The following is a 26779-nucleotide window of genomic DNA, read 5'->3' on the forward strand; positions in this document are numbered from 1 at the left end:
ATGAAACTCTTTAATAAACCTTTGATTCAGTTCACCAATATTTATTTAGCACTTCCGCTTAGAAGGCCCTGAACTCCAGCACTTAATTTCATTGTTTTTTGGGGTGCCAGGGTGGCTCAGTCGATTAAGTGTCCAACTTCAACTCAGGTCATGATCTCACGGTTCATGAGTTCCAGCCCCATGTCGGACTCTGTGCTGACAGCTCAGAGGCTGGAGCCTGCCTGCTTTGGATTCTGTGTCTCCCTCTCTCTCTGTCCCTCCCCCACTCACACTCTGTCTCTCCATCTCTCTCAAAGTCTCTCAAAGATAAACATTAAAAAAAATTTTTTTAATAAAAAAAATTTCACTGTTTTTTAATACAGTAAACTCTGAAAGTAAGTAAATATTCAATCACATATCAGAAACTTAAGAAAAATCAGATCATTCAAAACCAAAACCAATTACTATTTCACTAAAGGAATTGTCACAGCATTGTAAAAAAGGTAAGTTTATCTTACACTGTTAATTTTTATTTATATCATCTTAGTGTAACCAACTTTTTAGTAACGCCTTCACTAGGACTATATTGACAGACACTTGCTTAACATGTGCAGCATTTATCAAAAATCAATTTAAAAGTTGTCATCAGTTTCTTTCCAAGTTACTTTATTTTTTCTTCTCCTATGACTTATTTTTTTTTTTTCTCCCTGTGAAATTCCACTTGATCAGATAGTTCTTCCTTTGAGTTCTCTTTTCTCTTCTCTTCACCTCATTCTATTTGTCCAAGACTCATCTGGGGCGGGGCAGGGGGGTATGTGCCTGGGTGGCTCAGTCAGTTAAGTATCCAACTTCAGCTCAGGTCATGATCTCACAGGTTGCGAGTTCAAGCCCTGTGTTGGGCTCTGTGCAGAGAGCTCAGAGCCTGGAGCTTGCCTTGTGTTCTCTCTCTCTCTCTCTCTCTCTCTCTCTCTCTCTGCCCCTCCCCTGCTCATGCTCTGTCTCTCTCTCCTTCAAAAATATACAAACATTAAAAAAAAAAAAAAAAAGACTCATCTCGGGTGGCACCACCTCCAGGAAGCCTTCCTGGACTTGCCCACGTTGAGGGAGTTACCCTTCTCTGGGCTCCGGGCACCCTGTGAGTGTGTTTACCAGTTGCCCTGAGCAAACACTACTTAAGCCACTGCTTTACCTGCTTATTTTCCTAACTAGATCATGAACTCCTCACAAGCCCAGATCTTTTGTTTCATCTCTGTAGCTGCAGGACAAGGGCACACAGCCAGTGGCCAGTAACAGTGAAGAAAGGAAGGGAGAGAAATAAAGCAAATTATATTTCTATTTTCTCCATCATTTCTCTTCTCCTTCCTCCTCTTCTCCTTCCTCATTTCATGTCTTCCTCTTATTTTCCCCAACTACTAACACAACATCTTTAACCTTCTCCTCTTGGTTTCAATGCAGGTTATGATGTTCACTCTCTCCCTTGAGGCCCTCACGGTGGCAAAAGTGCTGATTCAGTGTGTCAGGGGCCCCGATTTAGGAGTTATTGCTCCTGGGAGCTGCAGAGAAGGGGTTTGTTTTAACGGGCCCTGGATTAGTCTCTATTATGTCTCTTCTGTTTTAGCTGGGGACTTTTAACATGCTTTCTCCTTGCACCGTTTTCAGTCTTAGCAGCTGGGTAAACAGACGTTCTGCAACACCCTGGATAAAACGGCAAGCCCAAGGGAAAAGTCTCCCATCTTGAAATTTAAAAAAAGCAAAACTTGTTCAGGGCCGGCCTGGTGGGGGGCGGGGGTGGGGGGGTGGGAAATAGTAACACCTGAGAACACCTGAGACACACTGTGTGCTGTCTGTGGAAAACGCAGAGGATGACAAAAACATGCAGCTGCCTTCCTGAATGAGCCTGGCTGCTCAGAGAGAAGCATCACACGATTTTTAGCAGGAATAACAGAAAAGTGAGGTAAGCGACTGGCTTTCCTGGTAGGCTTTCAAAAGACTCTATGAATTCCATAGGAGAACACAAAGAGGACTGTAGTTAACAATACTGTATATGTGAAGGTTGCTAGGAGAGATTTTAAAACCCAACACAAGAAAAAGAAATCTGTAACTGTGAGGTGATGGGTGTCAACGAAACTTACTGGGATGCTCATTTTGCAATACATGCATATATCACATCATGATGGTGTATGCCTTAAACTAATACACGGTTATATGTCAGGCATGTCTCAATCAAACTGGAAAAAAATGTGTCTTCAGGTTGGATAGAAAATAGTAGTGGCTGAGAAGCAAACTGACTATATGATGAAAATAATCCCTTCATTTCATGAGTTTAAGAAACTACTTTGTTATAAAGTCTATCATAAATTTTAAACATGATTTGCTGGCCACCTCCCCCTACTCTCTCTACTGTCTCCCTGGACCCACCCTGGACCCACATCCCTCCATTCTCTCTCTCTCTCTCTCTCTGGACCCACCTCCCCCAACTCTTCCTTTTGATCACTGAGTTTGGGCTCACTGTCCTCTCTGGTACTCCCTAAACTCCCACCCATGCACCTGCTGCCTAAAGAGCTTCTTCCAGTTCTCTGCAGGTCCCTTCCCTCACCTCCTTCAGGACTCTGCTCAAATGTCCCTTAAGCAGAGAAGCTCTCTGTGACCAGCTTAAATGAAATAGCTTCACAACCAACTTTTGGCACTCCTCATTTTCCTTCCCTGCAATATTTTTCACCAATGTTCTTTGTTTCGTTTATTCTCTATCCCTAGTGATCAATAAATATTTATTGAGTAAATAAGCAAAGACAGGGTAACGTTCCGTGCACCACTTTAGGGGAGGCAATATGACATATGGAAAAGATACAGCCTTTTGAATTCTAAACTATTCACTATGTTTCTAACCTTGAGACTAACCTCCCTACACTTCAGAATATTCATCTGTAAAGTGGGAATAATAATGCTTTCCTGATAATTAAAAGCATCTACTCAGTGCTGCTTTCTCCCCTTCCCTTCTCCCTGCCTCCTTTCTGTGGTTGGGAGCTAGTGTGTCTGTGATTCACAGGTTCTGCTGCGGAATGAAAAGAACAGCGTGTCAAGCACACCTCTGACAGAACCATTCCCAATAAGTTAATGCCGATTCTGTTTGTGTTTGATAACTGGTAGGCTGGATACGAAGCACGGAAGGACACCTGCTTTTCTGCAAGTGTTGTCATCTGACTGGGACCCCAAAGAGGGACATTTGAGGATGGTTTCATGAAGCTGTGGAACTGACCTTGGAAGCACGACTATGTTTCAGAATCGTAGTGAGTCTGGGAAGCGTTCCAGACAGAGAACAAAAGACCCCACCGAATGGGAGTGTGGCCACAGCAGGGCCTTTATGTTGAGAAAAGGTGGAAAGAAAAAACCACGTCAGACTGTGGAAGACCATGACGTCAGGCTAAAAAGACCAGCTTTCATCCTATAATAGAGAGCCACTAAACATTTTTCAATTTTCATAGAAAACATACAATCGGCTAATGAAAATGATGCATTTTTAAACTTTCACAGAGACCCCCTGAAAGCCAGGCACTGAACAGTACCGGTGAATCCAGTGACATTTGTTCAGAAAAACAAACGACAAGGTCATAAATGGGAATGAATCATATCCTAATCTTCCCCGCTCATCACTGTTTGATCCATCACACAGAAGAGACTTGAGCTGGCGGAGACTGAAGACTGCTTACCACAAGAGAGCACCAAAAAACATCAACACACTCGCACAACAGAGCCTCCAAACAGTGCAGGCTCTCTGTGGTCTGTGCTTTAACAGCAGGACCTGTGATAATGTGACCTCCCCTATCGAATTTCCTCTCTGAAGACAACCCCCCAGTCTCTTCCTTGTGATTGGATTCCTTAACTCCTTGTTAAGCCCTGAATAAAGACGTAAGAACCTTATGGGTTTCCACAATGAGGAAACTTCCACTTCTGCGTGCGTAAGAGTAGAAAGAAGAAGGCGACAAATTATGTAATTCACAATGAAGAGAGAAAATAGAAATTAATCTATTACAGATGCTACTAAAAGTCTTTCTACAGCAGAATTCTGTCACAGAATTGAGCAAGGAAGAAAAATCTTAGGACATGGGAAACCAGTAATGTAACTTTGTGGCCCCTGATGTTATAAAAGGGGCCAGCAGCTGAGTACGAAGACGACACTTTTATCTGCCTCGGTTTTGTATTTTTCTTGGGTCCACTTCTCACAGCATGGATACGATCTATTTAGACTCTCAAAGAGCTTTTGATAAGGTTCTCACAAATGCCTATTATTGAAAGTGGGTATCCGTGGTGTGAAAGGAAAAAGTCCTATCAATGAATTAAATGAGAGGCAAAGAGCAGAAATAAATGGCCAATTCTCATGTGAAGAAAGGTTAATGACTGAGGGCTCTCAGGCTCTGTGGTAGAATCAGACTGATATTTAACAAACGACCGGGATAGGGGAGCCCGATTCTGGCTCCTGCATTCTCTGCACATCAGTCCCACACAGAGCCCCCCGCTGATCGACCGGCATGGGGCACAAGGCGAAACAGGCATTGCAGAGAAGTGTCTGCGATCCAGGAAAGGGCAAATAGGTAATGAATTGTTGCTGATTCACACAGAGATCCCCAAATACCAAGGGGACAGAAATAAAAATTACAGTAGCAGAATCTTACTGTCTAAGAACTTTGGTACATACTACACAGAAAAACAAGGGCCCTTTCAAAAGACAAGATATGATATTTGAACAAAAGTACTTAATTCATGGGCATGATGACAGCAAATGTTCCGTACTGAAGAACCACTTCTGTGGGCATTTAGATCCACAAGAACCCTGATGCCTATTCTGTAGATGGAGTTTAGACATAAACAAAAGCGAAACTGGTAGGAAATATGCAGGATTGGTACCCTTTTCTGAGGGATACCTGAAGGACTGATACAGGTTTTAATGAAAGCAAAACCTGACATGAATGTTATAATTTGGAAATCAAATGCTCTAATTGACTAGCATTAATCCTTTATGACCCATAACTCAATCTGGCATTTTCCAAACGTCATCATGATAAACTGCACAGGAGAACAGAAAAGCCAACAAACTTTTGACTTCACCGTTCTTTGCCTCAGTTTCCTTATCTGTAAAATAGGAATAGAATTTACCTCACAGAATGATTGTAAGGGTTAAAGGGGTCAGATATGTAGACTGTTTAAACAGTAAAAGGTAAAAAAAAATGTTAAATCATTATTACTACTAGTAATCATTATTACTAGCAGTATTGTTGTTATTAGAATTCATAATAGACTAATCCCAAACACTCACATGCTACAGAAGAGCAAACTAATTCAAGTCATTTGACTTTCTTATTTATATCATTGTTATGACTCAGTACTTAATAAGACATGTAAAATGTTTTCAAATAAAGAAAAAAATGGCTTTGAAATATCTTTCCACTAACCAGCTTTGTGAAATGTTAAAGAAATACAAGTTAATTTAAATAAGGCAAAAAAGGACACCAAAAAAACAAACAAACAAAAAAAAACCCCAGGTAAATGCTAATGACATTAATTCTTAAGTGTACACACAGTAGATCCAAGCTTACCGTGCAGATAGTATTTTGATAAGCTCTTTTCTATTCTGTACCCGAAGGTGGTTAGTTTTATACTTGGAGTCATCAATCAGTTCAGGCAAATTCAAGATCTAAAAGGGAAAAATAATGTTTTTTAACATTTATTTATTTATTTACTTACTTTTGAAAGAGCAAGAGGGAGGTGGAGGGACAGAGAGAGAAAGAGAAGGAGAGAGAGAATCCCAAGCAGTGTCTGTGCTATCAGCACAGAGCCTGACTCAGGGTTTGAACTCATGAACCCTGAGATCATGACCTGAGAGGAAATCAAGAGTCTGATGCTTAAGTGACTGAGCCACCCAGGCGCCCCCAGGAAAAATAATCTTAATGTATAATTCACGATTTGGGGGGTACCTGCCTGTGAGTGCAAGTGTTCAGCGACTACCACACCCTTCCCAACACCATCCTTTGCTGACCTTTATGCTTCCAGACAAAAGCATATAGAACAGCAAAGGAATATAGAGGGAAGGATCATGCAGTCAAGATGGGTAATGTTGAGGGGCCTGGGTGGCTCAGTCAGTTGAGCATCTGACTTCAGCTCAGGTTATATTCTCACGGTCAGTGAGTTCAAACCCCATGTCGGACTGTGCTGACAGCTCGGAGCCTGGATCCTGCTACGGATTCTGTGTCTCCCTCTCTCTCTGCCCCTCCCCCACTCACTCTCTGTCTCTCTGTCTCTCAAAAATGAATAAACGGTACAAAAAAATTTTTTAATATGGGTAATGTTGTGACTGAGTTTGTCATTTATGAGAAGTTTTTGCTACATTTGTGTAGGTACCTACAAACAGGAGCATAGAAAGAGTTATCAGATCCCCATCATAAGCTTGTCTGGAGAGAGTAAGTAGAGAGATACAAAACTGGATAAAACAGACCTAATTCTGAGAACCAATATCATAAGTACTTGTCTGCACTTTCACAAAGCCCATGATCAACATATATCTTGTAGGTACATTTACTTATTTGTTCCACATGTAAATAAAATAATATTATCTGTCCCAGAAGTCCAATCCAGGATGTTGTACAAGGTGCTAAAATAGAGGAAAAGCATATACATTTGCCCCAAATGCTCACCATTAAAATAATGTCAAATTAAAAGATATTCTTCCTATAGAAGTGTCACTATTTTTCTTTAATATGTCTCCCTGAAGGAATAACAAATAGAAATGCTTTTATACACTTCCTCTTTTGCTCCTCCTCAATAAAGGGAAATCTATCTTGCAAGTCCCTTCGGACATCTTGCAATTTTAACAAGACTGTAATGAAAGTACCAAGTGGATTTGGAATGGAAAAGAAGTTTTATAAAGAATGTGTGGAGGCAGTGTTTGGCAGTTGTGTTGGAAAGTCAGAAGGAGCATTTATGGGTTCCGGGCAGGCCATGTGGCCCACAGAAAGCTTCACTACCTCTAGTAATGTATTTGCTTTAAATATAAACATTTAATGGTTTCATTTGTTTCCCACAGTTTAAATAAAATCAATCCATTAATCATCTCGCAAAGGACAGAGAAGTGAAGAAGGTTCCCTGGAGTAAAGAGAGCATCTCCACAGTGTCATTTCTCTTTTGCATGGTTCACTTATTCATTTCCTTTAGGAATAATAAAGACAGCGTTACTCTCGCAGAGTTTAAAAAGCGACACCACATACAGCGTCCTTTCTCAAACCCTCCCTGTCACCACACCTGATCCCAGAATGGCCTCCAGCCTTGTCCAGGAATGGAAACCCCTTCCCTCCCCAAGAATGAATAAGTCATTTCAAGAAAAAGCAAGTGCCTTCACCAAATCACAGGTTAAATCTGTAAATCTAGCCTCACCCAGAAATACTATAAGCTACATTAAAAAAATAAAATAAAAAACACTCAGTGGGGCGCCTGGGTGGCTCAGTCAGTTGAGCATCTGACTTTGGCTCAAGTCATTGTCTCAAAGTTTGTGGGTTAGAGCCCCACATTGGACTCTGTACTGACATCTCAGAGACTGGAGCCTGCTTTGGATTCTGTGTCTCCCTCTCTCTTTGTCCCTCCCCCCTCATGCTCTGTCTCTCTCTGTCTCTCAAAAACTGAATAAATGTTAAAAAAACAAAAAACAAAAAAAAAACACTCAGTGATTTTACTCAGTGGGAACCAGGATATCCTCATATGTCCTTCTCTAAACTTGACATATTAGACCTCTTTTCTATTTGAAAGTTGATACGAAAGAGTGGGTCACAATAATTATCGTTCTGTGTTCAGCCACGCTGCCATTCAAAATGTTCCTAGAGAGACCGCTTCATTCCGGGTGCTGTGATCACAACCATTCCTTATGTGCTCGAAGCAGTGTTGCCTGGGACGGAATGAAGTCATGTCAGTGAAAGTGCCTGACATCTTGAGCACTAAATCCATGTGAAGCATTCCAACGAGGTACATTTTCCCCCAAAAGAAATAATGAAGTATGGGTTTGTTCAAAAGAGAAGGATGGGAAAGAGGAAGTCAGGGAGACAAGGAGGGAGAATGTCTTTAATTAACCTTCATTTTCTGAGAATATTTCTACCGGATATAGAGTTCAGGGTGGACACCTCTGTGCCACTTCTCTCTGGGCTCCCAGGTTCTTACGAAAAATCTGCAGTCAATTGTGTCCGTGTCCCCCCACAGGTAATATATCATTTTTCTCCGGGTGCTTTCAAAACATCTGCCTTGGTCTTTCCTTTTCAGCAGGTAGTCTTGGGTGTGTTTGTGCATGGATTTATTGGGGTTAATCCTATTTGGGGTTCGCTGAAATTATTAAATCTGTAGGTTTTTGTCTTTTGCCAAATTTGGGAAGTTTTCAGCAATTACATCTTCAAATATTTTTTCAGCATAGACTTTTGGGGAGGAGACTCTTTTTTTCTTTCTCTGTGGTTCAGACTGAATGATTTCTACTTATCTATCTTCGAGTTCCATGACTGGTTTCCTCTGTCATCCCCATTGTGTTATTGGGCTCACCCAGTGAGGAGATTTTTTTTTATTTGGTGGCCGTATTTTTCCATCCTAGAATTTCTAGTTGGTTCTTCTTCATATCTTCTATTTCTTTGCGGGACATTTCTATTTTTCCATTTATTTCCACAAAGTCTGTGATGCCTATCGGAGCATTTTTATAATAGCTGTTTTAAAGCCTTTGTAAATTAATTCCAACATCTGTGTCATCTTGGCATTGGCATTTATTGACTGTCTTTTCTCATGCAAGCTCTGGCTCTGCATATGCTGAGTAATTTTGGATTGTATCCTGGACGTTTTAAATATTATATTATGAGCCTCTGGGTCTTGTTTAAATCCTACAGAAAAATCTTGTTGTTATTGTGTTTAGCAAGCAGTTGACCTGGTGAGGTCCAGGCTGTGAGTCCCACAACCCACCTTTGGTGTGCTTTGGTTCTAGAGGTAGTGGAGTTCTGAGCGCATGCAGTGCTATTCGAATCTGTCCCACATGTGCCCTACTTAATGGTCATGCTGCCACCTGGGCAGTCATCTGTTCCTTAACTCAGTCCCCAACTCCTCTGGGGTGCTGGTTAGCACCAGATCACTGTATGTGCAGCTCAGAGGTGAGTGAGGGGTTCACCAACAACTTCAAGGATTGCTTTCCACAGCTCCTGCCTCTCTGCAGTCTCTTTCCAGTTCCCTGGGGGTCCCCCTTAGGTAGCCTACTCCTCAGCAGACTTGCAGGGTGGAGGCCAAGCAGTGGGGGGAGAGAAAAAGGCAACAGGGATTCACCCCTCTTTCTGGGGGATCACTGCTCAGAGATAAAGAGGAAAGTTCTCCTTCCTCAGAGTTTTAGTTCCTGTTCATCTGCTGATGCCATTACAGGGGTTGTTTGTGGGGTGGGGCATGAGAAAATGGAGAGGGAGAAAAGACGGAGGATTTCCACACTCTCTCTGCTATTAGAGCTCACTTTTGTGGTCCTCACTCTAGGAAGAAAGGGCATCTCGTAGGGCTCAGCTCTGTTTCCTAGTGCCTACTACCATGTTTCAGGCTCCACTATATAAGGAAGTCATTGCAGAGAAACTTACTGCTGCCTTAGAGATACTTTAAATTCTGGTGTTCTTCCCCAATTCTCCTCCTACTACTTACTTCTCAGAGCCCTCTTACACCCTCTCATAGATGCTCCGTGCATTCTATCCAGGTTTTATCGCTGCGTTCAACGGAAGAGATAGGGAGAAGTGTGCTTACTTTATCTTAACCAGAACCAGATTCTCCAAACCCAATTTTTTAAGATTTATTTATTTTGAGAGATGGAGAGAGAGAGAAAGAGAGACAGAGAGAGAGAGAGACAGCAAGTGGCGGGGGGGTGGAGGGACAGAGAGAGAGGGAGAGAGAGAATCCCAAGCAGGCTTCGTGCTGTCCATACAGAGCCCTACAGGAGGCTCAATCTCACAAAGAGATCATGACCTGAGCAGAAATCAAGAGTTGGTTGCTTAACCGACTGAATCACCCAGATGCCCCCCCCTACAAATGTAATTTTTATAGAGACCATTTATTAAGTGCATACTGTGAGTCAGGACTAGACAGACTATTTTACTTATCCAATCTAACTCTTGCAAAATCCCAAAATTTATATATTAGCATAGTCATGTATTATAATCTTCATTTTGTCATGAGAACACAGATGCTTAACAAAGATTAAGCATCTTGCCAGAGGTCACCTGACTAGCTCCAAGACTCACAGTATGCCTTAGAACTATGCTATAACATCCTAAAAACACCTGCTCCAAAATCAGCTACAATGCTTACTGAAATTGAAGTTTCCCATACCCCACCTCAGACATACTAAGTCAAAATCTTTGGGTATGAAGCTCAAGGAGATTTCCTATGCATGCTAGAGTTGAGAACCAATGCATATTGCCTCCAATAAAAGAAACTTTCAGTCTAAATGACTTTTGAAAGGATGTCAATGTACTTCAAATAGGAATACCCATTAGTGTTGGCATCAATCAGCTTAAAATAGCTTACATATGCTCATGTTGCCTACTCTTCTGTATCACGTTAAGAGACATAAAATGGGATTTGTTCTAAGCCAAGGTTCGGTTTATATGCAGGAAGATTTTCTGAACCCCAAGCCTTGAACCCAATTGCTCTTGTTCTCACCCTAATTCCTGACAATAAGAGCTCCTTAATAGGACCCCCTGCCCCAGAAGTATTAGTCAACCAGTAGATCTATTTCAATTTTGGAAAGAGATTAGGCCCAAGTAAATTCTACTCGTTCATCACAGACAATACTGCTGTATTTCTCCCTAGGAGGTAGAGCCTCCCTATCTTTTTTCTTTTTTTTTTTTTTTGGATGTTTGTTTATTTTTTGAGAGAGAGAGAGAGAGAGAGAGAGAGAGAGAGAGAGAGAGAGAGAGCGCATGAGTAAGGAAGGGGCAGAGAGAGAGGGAGACACAGAAGCCATAGCAGACTCTAGGCTGTGAGTTGTCAGCACAGAGCCTGATGTGGGGGGCTCAAATTCACTGACTGCAAGATCATGACTTGAGCTGAAGTCTGACATTCAACCGACTGAGCTACCCAGGCACCCGAGCCACCCTATCTTTTATGACGGGCCTTAATTGGCAAAAGAACAATTGATGGACATCATGTGAAAACCTGGGAACTTCATCTTCCGTAAGGTCAATTTGAATCACAAGCCCCTTTGCAACAGATAAATCTGAACCAAAAATACTTACAAGAAACCCACTATACATGGCATAAGGGATCAGAGCATTTTTCTCAGGTTAAAAGGTTTTATAGGGCAAGTTTACATGTAAGGATATAATTATGAAGGTTAAAAAAAAAATCAATCAGATTGCAATGTTCGCTCAAGATGCCTAGTAAGCGATGTAAATAGCATTAAAATCCTGGACACATAAAAATTTTCTTCTGAGTGTTTCAAAGAATTTGATAGACATTGTCTTATGGGCTCATAACAGGGATTATCATTCCTAACTCACATATGGAAAAACAAGGTCAAGTGTACCACTCTCAAAGGCCCTCTGATGGTCTCCTTTTAAACAAACGTATCCTAACACACCAGCACAGTAAGTCATATTTTAGTACTCAGACTTACGGCAAATATTCTGCTTTGAAATAAAAATCTTTTCCAAAAAAAATGTTCTTATGGATATTTATGAGGAAGTTCAAAAGTTTCAAACTGATCAGCAGTAATGAATCAAAAATAAAAAGAGCTCAGTACAGTTATTTTCAACAGTGAAGAATATGTCAACCAGTAATTTCTACCCCCCCCCACCCCGCCCCCCTTTCTGGAGAGAGAAAACTCCAAAACATATGGCCCAGGAAGAAAATCTGTACTCATTTATAGCAATGAACTGGCTTTTACATCTCTGTGGCTAGAGTACGCAAATGACTTCACAGGCAACGGCTTCCGTATGTTTCATATTTTTAACGTTGACCGTTCATAATAAAGATTCTTTGATCCTGGATCAAATGTTTGAATCGATTTTCTCTACACTTACTCAGAGTCACCGTTATGAAAGCTCCCTCTTCCCCACCTCAGATGTTCTAGCCCTCCCTGCCATAGGAACCAGCTCCATTTGTCACCTTCTCCCTGGTACATCCCACCCCTTTGCTGTGGTTTTGAGCTGCGCTCCCTACCCTCTCCTGTAAAAGAGGCACCACAATAAAGAATTTTTGTGCATAGCAGGTTAACTGCAATACAGAAGGTTCTAGCAGGCTAACTGCAATAAAGAAGGCTCCTCTAAGGAATATTTGGGCATCTTTAATAACGCCGGAAGTTCACAGTGGTATGTATGAGGAGTGCAAAAAAATTAAAACGTCCTCAACAGGTGAGGCCTTTCCCCTACAGGAAAGAAAAATTAAAATAAAAACTTAAATACATATTTTTAAAGCTAGATCATACTTCTGGGACTAGAACTGGAAATAGTGAACGGGAACCTAAAGACTTAAATAAAAGCAAATATAAAAAACCCTAAAATCTAGGTAAGTAGTAAAGACATCAAATAAAAAAAGTGTCTAAGTGATGCCAAAAATGTAAAATCTTCAATATAAAATTATCTCAAACTATTCCAAGGCCTTTTTTTAAACCCAATGAGTAGCAACATCTTTAATATAACCTTAATTGCTAACACCTTAAAACATGAATTTTGCAGAAAGGTATTCTGCAAAATTAAAAGCTAATGTGAAAAGTTGTTTTTAGTTTTCTAGTGGTTAATACAATAAATTTGGTATTATACTGTATTTGGGCCTAATTAGATCTCATGTTATTACAAAAACAAAAGAAAAAAGAAAAAAGAAAAAAGAAAAAGAAAAAAGAAAGGAAAGAGAAAAGAAAAATATCCTGGCAATAAAATTCCCTTTAAAATGCATTTTTTTGGGGGCACGTGGGTGGCTCAGTCGGTTAAGCATCTGACATCGGTTCAGGTCATGATCTCATGGTTTGGTTTATGGATTCAAGCCCCACATGGGGCTCTGTGCTGACAGCTCAGAGCCTGGAGCCTGCTTCAGATTCCGTCTCTCTCTCTCTCTCTCTCTCTCTCTCTCTCTCTCTCTCTCTCTCTTTCTCTCTCTCTGTCCCTCCCCCTCACATTCTGTGTCTCTTTCTCTCAAAAATAAATAAACATTTTAAAAAAATTTAGTGCATTTTTTTCTTTCCTTTTTTTTTCATTGGACTGGTAGCCAGGTCCTGTTTGAGGATAATTTAGGTTCCTATGTACTATGATTCATTTCAAAATACAGCCAGATAACCTGAAAAAAACATATAGTCAGAATGCTAATTCAGACCATGTCCCGAGCACTTGTATGTATCAAAATGGCACATTGTTAGGCGTGAAGGCAAGGGGTCTGGAGTTGGCTGTAGACTTAACAACATTGTTCTAGGCAAAACTGAACTTTCCTGGCAGTATACAAAACGAGTTGTTGCACGGGTCATCCGCCCACCCCAGTGATTCAAGATTACCTTGCACACAGTAGCAAACTGTTGGTTATTTCCTGCTCCAACTACAAGATATCCATCCTTGGTTTTAAAAGCCTAAAAGAAATCAATAAATACATAAGTACATACATACATACAAATACATAGATACATGAATATATAACTTTATATATTGAAAATACCATAAAAGTTAGCTTTAATTTCTAAAACTTCTATATAGAAAGCATGTTCTAAAGTACATTACTAACTAAATAAATATTAATTAATTAGTAGATTTTGTTCTTATATTTGCATAGTTGGTTTTTTTGTTTTGTTTTGTTTTGTTTTTCTTAATTTGGGATTTTCAAAACACTTCCTGGCTCTTCCACTAACTGTTGTAACACGGCTTGGGAAAATAAATAAAATACTAAATTAAACTAAAACAGTTTTATTATAATGCATAACATGAAATTCTGTATTCATTGTAGTATGGATTAATATTGGGCTTTTCCAAAGTTTTATATTTTGTTTGTTTCCATTTTTCCTTGGAGAGAAAGGAGCAAGAGGATACAATGTTTTCTACAAACTGAAAGAAAAATAAATGAATGGGAGGGAGGGAGGGAGGGAGGGAGGGAGGGAGGGAGGAAGGAAGGAAGGAAGGAAGGAAGGAAGGAAGGAAGGAAGGAAGGAAGGAAACAGGGAGGGAGGAGGGAGGAAGGGAGGGTGGAAGGGAGGATGCATACACTGATACATTTTATCTTTGAAGATCTCATATGTAAACTTTTGGACAATTTACTTTTCATTAAGTGAAAATTGACACATGTGGATCTCTGAACCTCATGTGGTTTTTATGTACTTGAAAATGTTTGTTGCTTCTAGGAGACACATTCATTTGAGCAGCAACAAGAATATAAGATATTGATACACTCACCTCCCAGAGCATCTGGAGAACTCCCTTCTCCTCATTTGATCACAGTGATGGTTGGAGGAACCAAATTTTACCCACAGAAGGCCTCATTCCCACTGTCTTAAATGAGTTCCTTTAGTTTCCTTCTTTTCTATGTAAACATTACTCTGTATTTTCACCTACTCTTTCTTTACTTACTCCTGCCTCTGAGAAAGATGACTTCAATCTTCCTTGCCAGGGCTTGCTCCTATACTAAAAACCCTGGTCCCACCCTCACTCATATCCTTCAGAACCTTGCTCAATCATCCTTAATCTCTTCATTCCGACTAGATCCTTTTCTTTCTGCCTACATATAGGCTCACGTCTACACTAAAAATATTAACAGCAACAAAACAAAATTTCTATCAATCCTGTTATCCTTCTCAGGTTATCTTGAAATTTTCTTCCTTCCCTCCATCTCTGAATGATACAAAATTCCACCTGCCTACACTTCTTCATCAACGCCACATGCCAATGCCCTTTGTCATCAGGATTTTTATCCGATCTTTATACTGAAACTATTCTTTCTTGACCCCTCTGTATTATTTGATACTGTTAACCATCCCTTCCTCCAGGAACCTGTCTTATCACTAGGCTCCATCTGGGTTCATCTCCAATCTCTGACCTGTATTCCGCATTCCCCTTTCTCAGAATTATCTTCTTCTTAGCCTTCAGGATCTGTATGTGGTCTTTCACTTCACTTGCTTCCTATAATAGCCATTAGCCGCATGTGGCTATTAAATTTAAATAAACTAAAATTAAATTAGCCAGTCACAAAAGACCACATATTTTGATAGCATTTATATGATACGTCCAAAATAGGGAAATCCATAGAGACAGAAAGATTGGCGACCACCCAGGGCTGAGAAGATGGGGAGAATTTGGGGGTGTGACCACTACCACTAATGAGTTCTGGGTTTCCTGATGGGGTGATGAAAATGTTTCAAGATTGTTGTAATGTACACTTTACATGAGTGAATTATGATGTATCAATTATATCTCAGTAGAGATGTTATTAAGAAAAAATGTAAGTAGCAGCTCAGTTCCACAGACCCACTAGCCACAATGTCAAACATTCAAAAGCCACGGCTGTCATATCAGCGTAGATAAAGAGCATTTCCAGCATCGTTGAAAGTCCCGTTGTCTGGTGCTGGGAAACCGAAGCTGGAAGATGGTATGTTTTCTTTTTATTCTTCCTACTAGACCTAACATGATATCTGAAGAATGTTAGGCAATTAATAAATGGCCGTAAAATGTAATAAATCTCTCAGATAACTGCTTCCATATAATAGACTCATGGCTAAAATGAATCTCAGGCAAAACATTATTAATGGGGTTTATTCTATTTACATTCTTGCTTGATTTGGTAATGAATGCTACTAAAAAGATATCACATGAACTATTTTAAAAGTTTATCTTCCCTGTTCACAGGGCAAAAGCAAAGTTTGTGTTATAAACAATGCATTGGTGTTTCTCAAACTATGGAAAGGGTGGGGCGCCTGGGTGGCGCAGTCGGTTAAGCGTCCGACTTCAGCCAGGTCACGATCTCGCGGTCCGTGAGTTCGAGCCCCGCGTCAGGCTCTGGGCTGATGGCTCGGAGCCTGGAGCCTGCTTCCGATTCTGTGTCTCCCTCTCTCTCTGCCCCTCCCCCGTTCATGCTCTGTCTCTCTCTGTCCCAAAAATAAATAAATGTTGAAAAAAAAAAATTAAAAAAAAAAAACTATGGAAAGGGAATTTGCAATGGAGGTATGAGTGAGGAGCAAAGGATTTTGAACAGAGATGCCCCAATAAACCATTGATAACTATGAAGGTACACAGATTGTCAGCTTGTTTTTTTTTTTGTTTGTTTGTTTTCTGGAGAAAATCTGAGTTGGGAAATGAATAAGTAACATGAAGTAACAATGTATGCTACCAAGTATAATGTGAAAAAATATTTTCAAAATTTTAGAGGTGCCTGGGTAGCTCACTTGGTTAGGTATCTGACTCTTGATTTTGGCTCAGATCATGATCTCACAGTTCATGAGTTTGAGCCCCACGTCAGGCTCCACACTGAGAGTACAGAGCCTGCTTGGGATTCTCTCTCTCCCTGCCCCTCCCCTGCTCAGCCTCTCTCTTTTCTGTCTCCCTCTTAAAATAAATAAATAAATAAACTTTAAAATTTTAGATTAGTGACATAAAACTCAGCAAGTTTACATTTTTGGACATCCTCATTCCCTTTTAATTAATGAAGAAGTGTTTCTTCCTTAAGCCTTAGCTATGCCATGAAATATGTGTTTATCAATATAAAACTTTCAAAACTTTAAGCAGAGATAACCAGTTAATGATCACAGGAAAATGAAGACTGCATAGTGGCTGAGCACCAAACACAATTAAAAATCATCAAATAGATTTATAAGGATAAAGGTAAGATTGAGTTCTTTAAATGCTTATTTGTTCCCTGTTATTGTTCCTACAGTGTTTATTTAATAAATATATTTTAAGTAAAAACTTAAAAACAAAGCATTGGCTGAAGAGTAAATAATTATGTCCCAGAGTCGCATGTTGAAATCCTAACCCCAATATGATGGTATTAGGAGTATGAAAATTAATAGAGGGAAACGTCACTAAACTGGAGTCAGGAGACTAAAAGGAAAAGCTGTATCACTTGTAATTGACAAGCGTCAATTATAAGAATAGCTGTCCATTATAGACCCCAACACAAGAGTCATCAACAGGAAAGGAAGGCCTCACAGGAAACATGTACGATCGACCCTTGAACAATGGCAACCCACACACGCATACAGCTGAAAATCCACGTGTAACTTTTGACGCCCCAAAACTTAACTACTCATAGCCTACTGTTGACCATGAGGCTTAGCAATAACATGAATAGTCAATTAGCACATTTTGTATCTTATGTGTATTATACACTGGATTCTTACAATGAAGTAAATCAGAGAAAAGAAAATGTTATTAAGAGAGTCATAAGGAAGTACGATACATTTACAGTACTGTACTGTACTTATTGAAAAATTTCCAAGTGTACACGGACTCGTGCCATTCACACCCATGTGGTTCAAAGGTGGCTTGTCCACTTAATCCTCCACAAGAGATCAACTGCCCCTGCAACTCAGCCAATGAGAGACCATCATCACTCAGAACTCTTGCTTTTCTCCAATAGACTTTCATTCAAAACAAATTCTCCCAACTTCCCCCTTCATCTCCATAAAATGACATTCCTCTCCTTCTTTTTTTTTTTGGACTTGCCTATGGTTTTGCTGTAGCTTTCATGTCCTAAGTTGTAGTTCTCTGTCATTCCCAAATAGGCCATTTTTGCTGATTGCTGATAAAATAACTGACAGTTTTGTTTTTAAGATTAGCAGGAACAAGAACATAGCCATCTGTGAATCAGGAAGTAGGTCCCCACCAGGAACTAAATCTGCCAGCGCCCAGATCTTGGACTTCCCCACCTTGAGAACTGTGAGAAATAAATGTCTGTTGCTTAGCCACACAGACTATCGTGTTCTGTTATAGCAGCACAAGTGGGTTAAGAAACTGATACTGAGGAGTGGGATGCCACTGTAACAAATACCTAAAAGTGCACAAGCAGTTTAGAGCCAGGCAATGGGTAGAGAGACTGGAAGAGATCTGGGGTTTATGCTAGAAAAAGCCTACATTGCTATGAACTGACTGTTCAGGGCAATTCCGTTGAGAGCTCAGAAAGAAAAGGGGAGAGAACATCTTTAGACCATTTCAATCTTCTTAGAGAATACTTAAGGAACGCTGAACAGAATGTTTAGAAATATGGGCAGGAAAGGCCATTTTGATGAGGTCTCAGGTGGAAATAAGGAACTCCTGTTTGGAAACTGGAGGCAAGGCAATCCTTGTTACAAAGTGGCAAAGAACTGGGCTGGACTAGGCTCCTGCTCCAGTTTTTTGTGGAAGGTAGAGCTTGCAAGTGATGAAATTAGGTATTCAGCTGGAGACATTTCTAATGTTTATTTGTTTATTTAAAAAAATTTTTTAACCTTTATTTGTTTATTGAGAGACAAAGAGAGACAGAGTGTGAGCAAGGGAGGAGCAGAGGGAGAGGGAGCCACAGATTCCGAAGGAGGCTCCAGGCTCTGAGCTGTCAGTTCAGAGCCCGATGCGGGGTTTGAACTCATTGAACCACAAGATCATGACCTGAGCTGAAGATGGATGCTTAACCGACTGAACCACCCAGGTGCCCCTGTTTGTTTGTTTGTTTGTTTGTTTGTTTGTTTATTTATTTATTGAGAGAGAGAGAGAGAGAGAGAGAGAGAGAGAGAGAACGAGCAGGGAAGGGGCAGAGAAAAAGGGAGACACAGAATCTGAAGCAGGCTCCAGGCTCTGAGCTGTCAGCACAGAGCCCGATGCAGGGCTCGAACCCACAAACCATGAAATCATGACTTGAGCGGAAGTCAGGTGCTTAACCAACTGGGCCACCCAAGCTGAAGTATCTTCCCAAGCTGAAGATATTTCTAAACAAAATGATGAAGGTGCAACAATAGTACAATGTGAAAAAAGAGAAATTACTTACAGAATCGTTCAGGAAAAAAGGAAACAGAAATTGAAAATTTGGAAAATTCTCAGCCCATCCATATTGTAAGAAATGAGAACGTATGATCAGAAGAAAACACTCAGTTTACTCCATTGGTGACATTTTACAAAACTATAGTGCAATAGCACAGGATATTGATATTGATATAGTAAAATACAGAACATCAACATCATGACAAGGATGCTTCCGATGTCCTTTTTAAAAAAAAAAAACATAAATTTTACATTTAGGTTCACAAAAACATTTAACAGAAAGTAGAGATTTTCCATATACCTCCTTCTCCTATATATGCACAGCCTTCCCCGATTATCAACACCTCTCACCAGTGTGTTACATTTGTTATAACTGATATACCTACACTGACACAGTCTGATCATCCAAAGTTTGTAGTTTACATTAGAGTTCACGCTTGGTGCTGTGCATGCTATGGTTTTGGACAAATGTCTGATGACATGTAGCCATCATCATAGTATCATACAGACTATTTTCACTTCCCTAAAAATCCTCTGTGTCCTGCCTATTTGTCTTTTCCTCCTCCCAACCCCTTGCAACCACTGATCTTTTTACTGTATCCATAGTTTGCCTTTTTCAGAATTACATATACTTGGGATCATACAGTATGTATGATCATACCAGATGTATTTTGGCTTGACTTATTTCACTTAGTAACATGCATTCAAGACTCCTTCAAGCCTTTTCATGGCTTGATAGCTCATTTCTTTTTAGTGTGGAATAATATGCCATTGTATGGATGTGTATTTATCCATTTACCTATCAAAGGACATCTCCTTACCAATGGAGTAAACTGAGTAAAGGGTACACAAGATCTGTGTCTATTATTTCTTAAAATGCATCTACAATTATCTCAAAAAACTTTTTTAAATGATGATGTATTAGTTTAGGGTCCTGACAAGAGAGATGCAAAGAAATGGATTCAAGAAATATTTAAAGCAGCATTAATTATAATAGCCAAGTTATGGAAGCAGCACAATTGTCCACTGATTGGAGAATGGATATAGAAGAGGTGGTATATACACAATGGAATACTATTCATCCAACAAAAAATGAAATCTTGCCATTTGCAATGACATCGATGAAGCTAGAGAGCATAATGCTAAGTGAAATAAGTCAATCAGAGAAAGACAAATTCCATATGATTTCACACATATGTGGAATTTAAGAAACAAAAAAATGAGCAAAGGGGAAAACAGAGAGAGAGACAGAAAGAAACCAAGAAATAGACTATTAATTATAGAGAAGAAACTGATGGTTACCAGAGGGGAAGGGGGTAGGAGGATGGGTTTGGTAGGTGATGGGGATTAAGAAGTGCACCTGTTGTGATAAGCACTAGGTGATGTCTTGAAGTTTCAAATCACTATATCGTACACCTGAAACTAATGTAATACTGTACATTAATTAACTAGAATTAAAAACTTTAAAAAAGAAATATTTACGTGGTAAAATATACTGCAGTTGGTAATGACTTGGCTGTGATGGTCAAGAGCTGAAGATTGAGCGACTGCAAGATGTCACAGGGGACATTTAGCTTTCTGAGGAGCTTTTGAGATACTCCTGTGGAAATTCCAAATGATTAGAACTTGTCTGAACTGTAGATAAAACTTGAGAGTTGTTCATTATAATCTATAACTGAAACTATCACATAGTTGAAGTCATTTAGGAAAAGAGTTTGACTATGGAGTAGGAAAAAAAGAGTGGGGGGAGGCAAGAGATGAGTTGGAAGGCAACCCCCATCTCAAGTCCAAGCAGAAACAGAGTTACTCACAAGAGTAAGAAGAGGACCAAAAAATGCCCTCAAGGTGGTCTTCATTCCCTCAGCAAAGGCTGTTCTGGTGTCACAATGAGGACCAAATGAAATTTGAAGTGAATCGGGACTAAGTAACAGTCAGGAATGGGGAAGTCACGTGCAAACATCTGTTTGGGAAATTTGGTTGTGAAGAAAAAGAATAAGCAAAGCACTAAGCACACAGAATGACCACAGATGCAATGCAGGCCCCATGTTGGTTTGTTGGTGGGAAGCAGAGAAAGCTCCCACTAGATGCTTCTACTTTCTTATGGAATAAAGAGCAAGGTCATCAACTGAGAGTAGGGTTGGGATATATGAGACTGGAAGATTATATCATTGAAGAGAGTGGGACAGCAAGGTGACCAGATAAACACAGTTGTGTTGAAAGCCCAATTGAGTGATATTCTCCATCACCTCTCAGTTACAGACAGAGAATAAATGGATATTTGCATTCACTAGAGTTGTGTCAGACGAATATGACAAAAAAAAAATAGAGGTGCAGGAAAATCAGAAAACTAGCCAGAATGTTACTGGGTAATGAGCCATGGACTATCTGGATGTGGAAGAAGGTGGTAAAGACAGGAAGAGGTGATAGGGCAAAGGGAAAGGTGTCAGTGGGTAAGGAATCCTGACGAAGTCAAAGAACTTAATAATGGAAGTCATTGTACATGCAGGGTGGAAGAACAGGAGACTGTGGATGGTCAGAATGTAAAATGCTTCATTCACTGCTTGTTTAAGTGAAGCAGATGCAGTGGGGTGGGAGGGCCACAGCATAAGATCCATAGACGAGTTGCTGCTAAGGGCAAGGATTCATGGGCACTTGGGTGGCTGAGTCGGTTATGTGTCCAACTTGGGCCCATGTTGTGATCTCACAGTTTGTTCATGAGTTTGAGCCCCACAATGAGCTCCACGTCAAGCCCTGCATTGAGGCCCACGTTGGGCTCTGCGCTTGACAGCTTGGAGCCTGGAGCCTGCTTTGGATTCTTCATCTCCCTCTCTCTCTGCCCCTCCCTGACTTGCTCTATTTCTCTCTCTCTCTCAAAAATAAATAAAAGGTTGGGATTCAATAAATATCATTATTATTAAATAATTGCATCCTACCTAAAAGGAACTTCTTTATGTATTCTAAACCCTTATATCCTGACTCTTGGGCCCTCATCTACTCTGCAACAGACTCCTCTCTCTCTCTTTATTCCCTTGGTTGCCTCACTCTCCAGACTGAGCAAAGTAAGTGACAACAAGCCATATGCACAAACTGCCAGCGGGCTTTCCACACCAGGGAGAACTCACATCAAAAGCATCGAATTGGGCTAAAACACTCATGGCTAGGGTGTTTCTCTCATAAGGAATTTAGGCCTCAGGAGGCAAGAAACCATTGCTTCTGCATGAAATGATGGGGGAGAGGGCAGCAGGGGTCTATAGTTTTAAAAGGACAAGGCCAAACTCCAATATTTACAGCAGCACTATTGACAAGAGTCAAAGTACTGAAGAGCCCAAATGTCCATCAACAAGTGAATGGATAAAGAAGATTTGGTATACACACACACACACACACACACACACACACACACACACAAACACACACACGCACACAATGGAGTATTACATGGTAATTGGAAAGACCAAAATCTTGCCATTTGCAGCTACGTGGATGGAACTAGAGGGTATTATGCTAAGCAAAATTAGTCAGTCACAGAAAGACAAATATCATATGGTTTCACTCCTATGTAGAATTTTATATACAAAAGAGCTGAACACAAGGGAAGGGAAGGAAAAATACTATAAAAACAGAGAGGGAGACAAAACATAAGAGACTCTTAAATACAGAGAACAAACAGAGGGTTGCTGGAGGGGTTGTGGGGGGGTGGGCTAAATGGGTAAGGGGCATTAAGGCAGACACTTGTTGGGATGAGCACTGGGTGTTATACATAGGGAATGAATCACTGGACTCCTGAAATCATTTTTGCACTATACGCCAACTAACTTGGATATAAATTTAAAAATACATACATACGTGCATACATACATAAAGTTACAAAAAAAGAGAAACAAAAAAACAAAAACAAAACAAAAAAAACAGAAAAAGGACAAGGCCAAAACCAAGCCACTCCTCTTAGAAGACCAGATTTTATTAAGCTTATTACCATGGGTTGTGCTTTCTCTAGGGTAAGTTTCACCACTGGGGAGACCACACAGAAACTGCACAGTTTTCTTCACATTCCAGTTCACAATGAACCTCCTCTCCTGGGTGAAGAGGTGTTTCTCAGACTGAGAAAATATTGATGGGTCAAGTGACTGGACGTGCCAAAGAAACTGTACCACTTACGAGCAAATTGGGAGACGTAAAGACAAGAAGGCATGGGGAGTCAGAGTTTCATTGCTTTGGTTAGAACAGTGTCACAGGTGAAATAGGACCACACCTGAGAGACCCAGGGGTGGCGATAGAAGATATAGGAATAGAGAATACTGAGCAGACATGAAGTCAGAGATATAAGAAGGTAAATCCGAAGTGTCTACTGCTTCCGAAATGCTCTGCTTTCCCTGCTTCCAGGCCAGCTAACCCGGATTGATGATCTCTTAATTATTGAGCTGGCTACAGATAAAATCACAGAAGGACCTTCGAAGTTCTGCACCAACTCAATATATTTCATGGTCAAATGGAAAAAGGAAAAAAAAAAAACTGAAACTTCCTGTGTCACTCTCTTAAGCTACCATATTGATGCATCAGTATTTCCTCTCGTCTAAATAAAGTACATACAAGTGGTGCTGTGTCTACTTCAAAAACAAGCCCTCAAACTCTTGGGTCTCCCAGGGCTACCTAATTTTTAACAAGATTTTCTTCCACAAAAGGTAACTATTGCTAAATGACTTCATCATCCACTGGAAAAAGACATTCCATGAAGTTCAACTCACTGCCATGAGAATGTTTTCTGGAATGTCAAGCAGTTACCGACTTTGGGTCTGTGCTAGTACATCATGACAAATATAGAGCACTATTTCCTACCACAAACAGTTCAGTTCACCTTATGGTGCCGAAGCTGGCTGAGCCAGATGGCAGTGAGGCACAAACCACTTAGAGCTCAAGAACAGTGTCATCTATGGGATGAAACCATGCAACAAGTGGTAAATGAACCCAGGAGTCCCTAATCTCGCCTACTACCAATTCGGCTTCATCTGTACATTTTTCATCATGAAAAAAAAACGCCATTTTGAAGACCGATTTCTAAATACAAATCTTTGCCTTGAAATTTAGAATAGCCTTTACAGAGGTATTACATGCTGATTTCCTTCCACCCCAGATCAAGGCCAGGATTTGCTGATTCCACAGGAAATTTGAATGTTCAAAAATATACTGGAGGTTCTTCAAATCAATTAAGTCTCATTTCAAATTGAACATATGTATGATCTTCAATCACTCAGTTTCTGATTCTATGCAAGTGCAAAGAAGAAAATGGGAAATGTCTAAATTTTTTTAATATTCTTCCCAAACTGTCAATGGATTTTTTTTTAATAAAAGAAGTCCTTTGTCATGAAAGCCTACTAGCAAAAATGGAGTCATCGTGCATCCTGGACACAATGTAAAATGGCACATGGGGTTCCTTTCCTTGGAAAGTATGGGCCAGAAACTGGTTTTGATGATGATCCTGAATTGATTTCATTATAAAGAATAATAAACCAGATTATTTGAAATAGGCAAGCAAAAGCAACAACCAAAAATTTCTGGATAAGTCCATATTGATTTTTCAGAGCACTTCAAGGTGTTAAGCATTTTCAAACTTCTCTTTATCTCAAACATGTTATAACAATCACAGTCCCAACGAGTTATGTTCCATCCATGAAAATACCATTTCTGAAAATGAGCCTACATTTATTTCAGACTAGTTTAAGGCATTCATTCATAGACCAGAACTTTATTCAAGATGCCACCATAGTTCACTTTCAAGCCAAAAATCAAGCTAGAAAAGGATATTAATTATAATTACAATGAGAATATTTTAATGTGGATTATAGAGCAGATTGCCAATAAGGTTTTCCAAACATATTTTAATTCCATCATGTCTCAAGATTCATCAATGACAAAACATAAGCGATTAGGATTAGGAGGAGGGAGGCCCTGACATGAGACCTGCCCACTACACCCGAAGCAAGGCAGTGGGGTACAGGTCCAGTTGACAGCAGAATTTCAGCGCAGAGTATGGAAAGTTTAAATACGCATGGTTCAGGAAAGCAGTTGGCAAGATAAAGTAAGGGAGTATAGGTAGAGAATAGGGTGAGAAATTCTGACAGAATAATTCTTGAAGTTCCTACAGTAGGCAGTTGGCCACTGAGATGTACAGATAGAGCCTATAGGGTCCCAGTTATGGGAAGGAGGCTCAAAGACTTGTGAAAACAAAGCAAAAGTTAGAGGGACAGGAAACAGGAAGTTAACTAGACGAGAAGCTCAGAGAATAGAGACAAAAGCAGAAGCCCAAGACTTTGAACAAAGATATATGAATCAATGACAGTTCCTATAAGCACGGGAGTCCGGCTGGCATATAAGAACTTAGAGCCCATGGTAGTTATACCTAATATCTGGGATTATGTCTGGCATGGCAGGCTTCAATACATTTTGTTAAATGAAAGCCAATGTATTAACATTAAATAACAGCAAACTAGGCAACTCATGAACCATTACTCACTATAAAAAAGGCATGGCAGCAAAACTGGGAAGCAAGAAGTAGAAGAGATGAGAAAATGTCAAGGACTCGAAGATGGTGCTTACTGAGCATGGCAAACACACTAAGAATCAATTCCCACAGCAAACGTCCTTCCTTAGAGATGACTGCCTAAATTTAAAGGTGAAGACTGAGTTTTAGGGGAGATGAAGAATATAATTCCAAAAGGAGTTCCAGATATGTCCTGTAGTTGGAACAATGAGGGACTTAGTCCCCCTAATTAAGTACTCCTCCTTCTTTCTATGGTCAAAATTTAGCCCCTTCACAATGTCCCTTTCCAAAGACCATTTAGTTGTCTGAAAGATCTCTTCCCTTATCTCCCTAATACTCATAGCCAAGGGTTTCTTAACCCATCGTGATGTTTGCAAGTCGCTATCTTGTAGGATGGTGAGGAGAAATCTCCTTAGCATATTGTCATGGGGCAAGGATCCATGCATACTGCCACTACCTCCAACCACCAATTCCACCATTATCACCCTAATCCAGTACCCATTCTGTCTTGAAGCATATAGGATCATCCTTAGTATTCTTCCCAAGAAACATTCCACATAGCTATTACCAAGTCATTGGACATGAACTGGAATTAAAATTTATTTTCCACCCAATATAAAATGAGTTCCTGTACAGAGGCTTGGAATCAAAGTATACAGATTCTCAAAATATCTGTGGGCTTGGTCTAAAGATCACGAGAAGCTACATGGCTTAACATGGTGGAGAATAAGCACTTTAAGAAGGACCTGCTAACTCACAGGAACAGGTAAAATGTAGCCTTCATGGGATAACCAAGTATCTAAAACAAGTTAACTCAAGAGTCAGAAAAAGCACAGGGGAAAGCTCTGTCTTAAATATATGTAGACATTTCTAAGGAAAGTGATGGAAAAAGCAGTAGGCTATAAGTAGCTGTTAGGAATTTGATGAGATTGCCATATTCCAGGGTCTGGACTGGTCCCTCAAAGGACCTACTCCTTCTCTGGATTATCAGGACCTGAAAGCCTGACGTAAGCCATCTAAAGTGCATGGAAGATTAAGGTAGACACCAGGATGATAATATTGCCACTATACAGTGAGAAAGAACTATATTAGAAGCCAGTATCTTTGAAGACTAAATGCTCCATAAATTTTCTCCCTTGAAAACTAATAATCAGAAGGCAAAATTATCAGAATTGAACATGGATTAATTACTTCTTGTCTCAAGTCCTCTTGCATCTAGATGCTGAGTCAAGTCTGAATCTGTCGGTGGAAAGGTCAGTAGACCCTTCCACGTATGGCTACAAGAAGCAGGGGGAAATGAGCTCAGACT

At 40.1% G+C, this 26779-nt stretch overlaps 1 protein-coding gene across 1 annotated transcript in view; it reads right to left on the reverse strand.

Moving 5' to 3' along the window:
• SUGCT (succinyl-CoA:glutarate-CoA transferase) overlaps nt 1-26779 on the reverse strand; it is a 774528-nt gene that overhangs the window by 427728 nt on the left and 320021 nt on the right. Inside the window, exons 10-11 of the mRNA XM_043588522.1 lie at nt 13499-13570; nt 5571-5668 (exon numbers count right to left, since the gene is read on the reverse strand). Coding sequence (XP_043444457.1) covers nt 5571-5668; nt 13499-13570 — 170 coding nt within the window. The remainder of the gene's footprint in view (nt 1-5570; nt 5669-13498; nt 13571-26779) is intronic.

The sequence above is a fragment of the Prionailurus bengalensis genome, chromosome A2 (assembly GCF_016509475.1).
Source record: "Prionailurus bengalensis isolate Pbe53 chromosome A2, Fcat_Pben_1.1_paternal_pri, whole genome shotgun sequence".
NCBI classification, from domain to species: domain Eukaryota; kingdom Metazoa; phylum Chordata; class Mammalia; order Carnivora; family Felidae; genus Prionailurus; species Prionailurus bengalensis.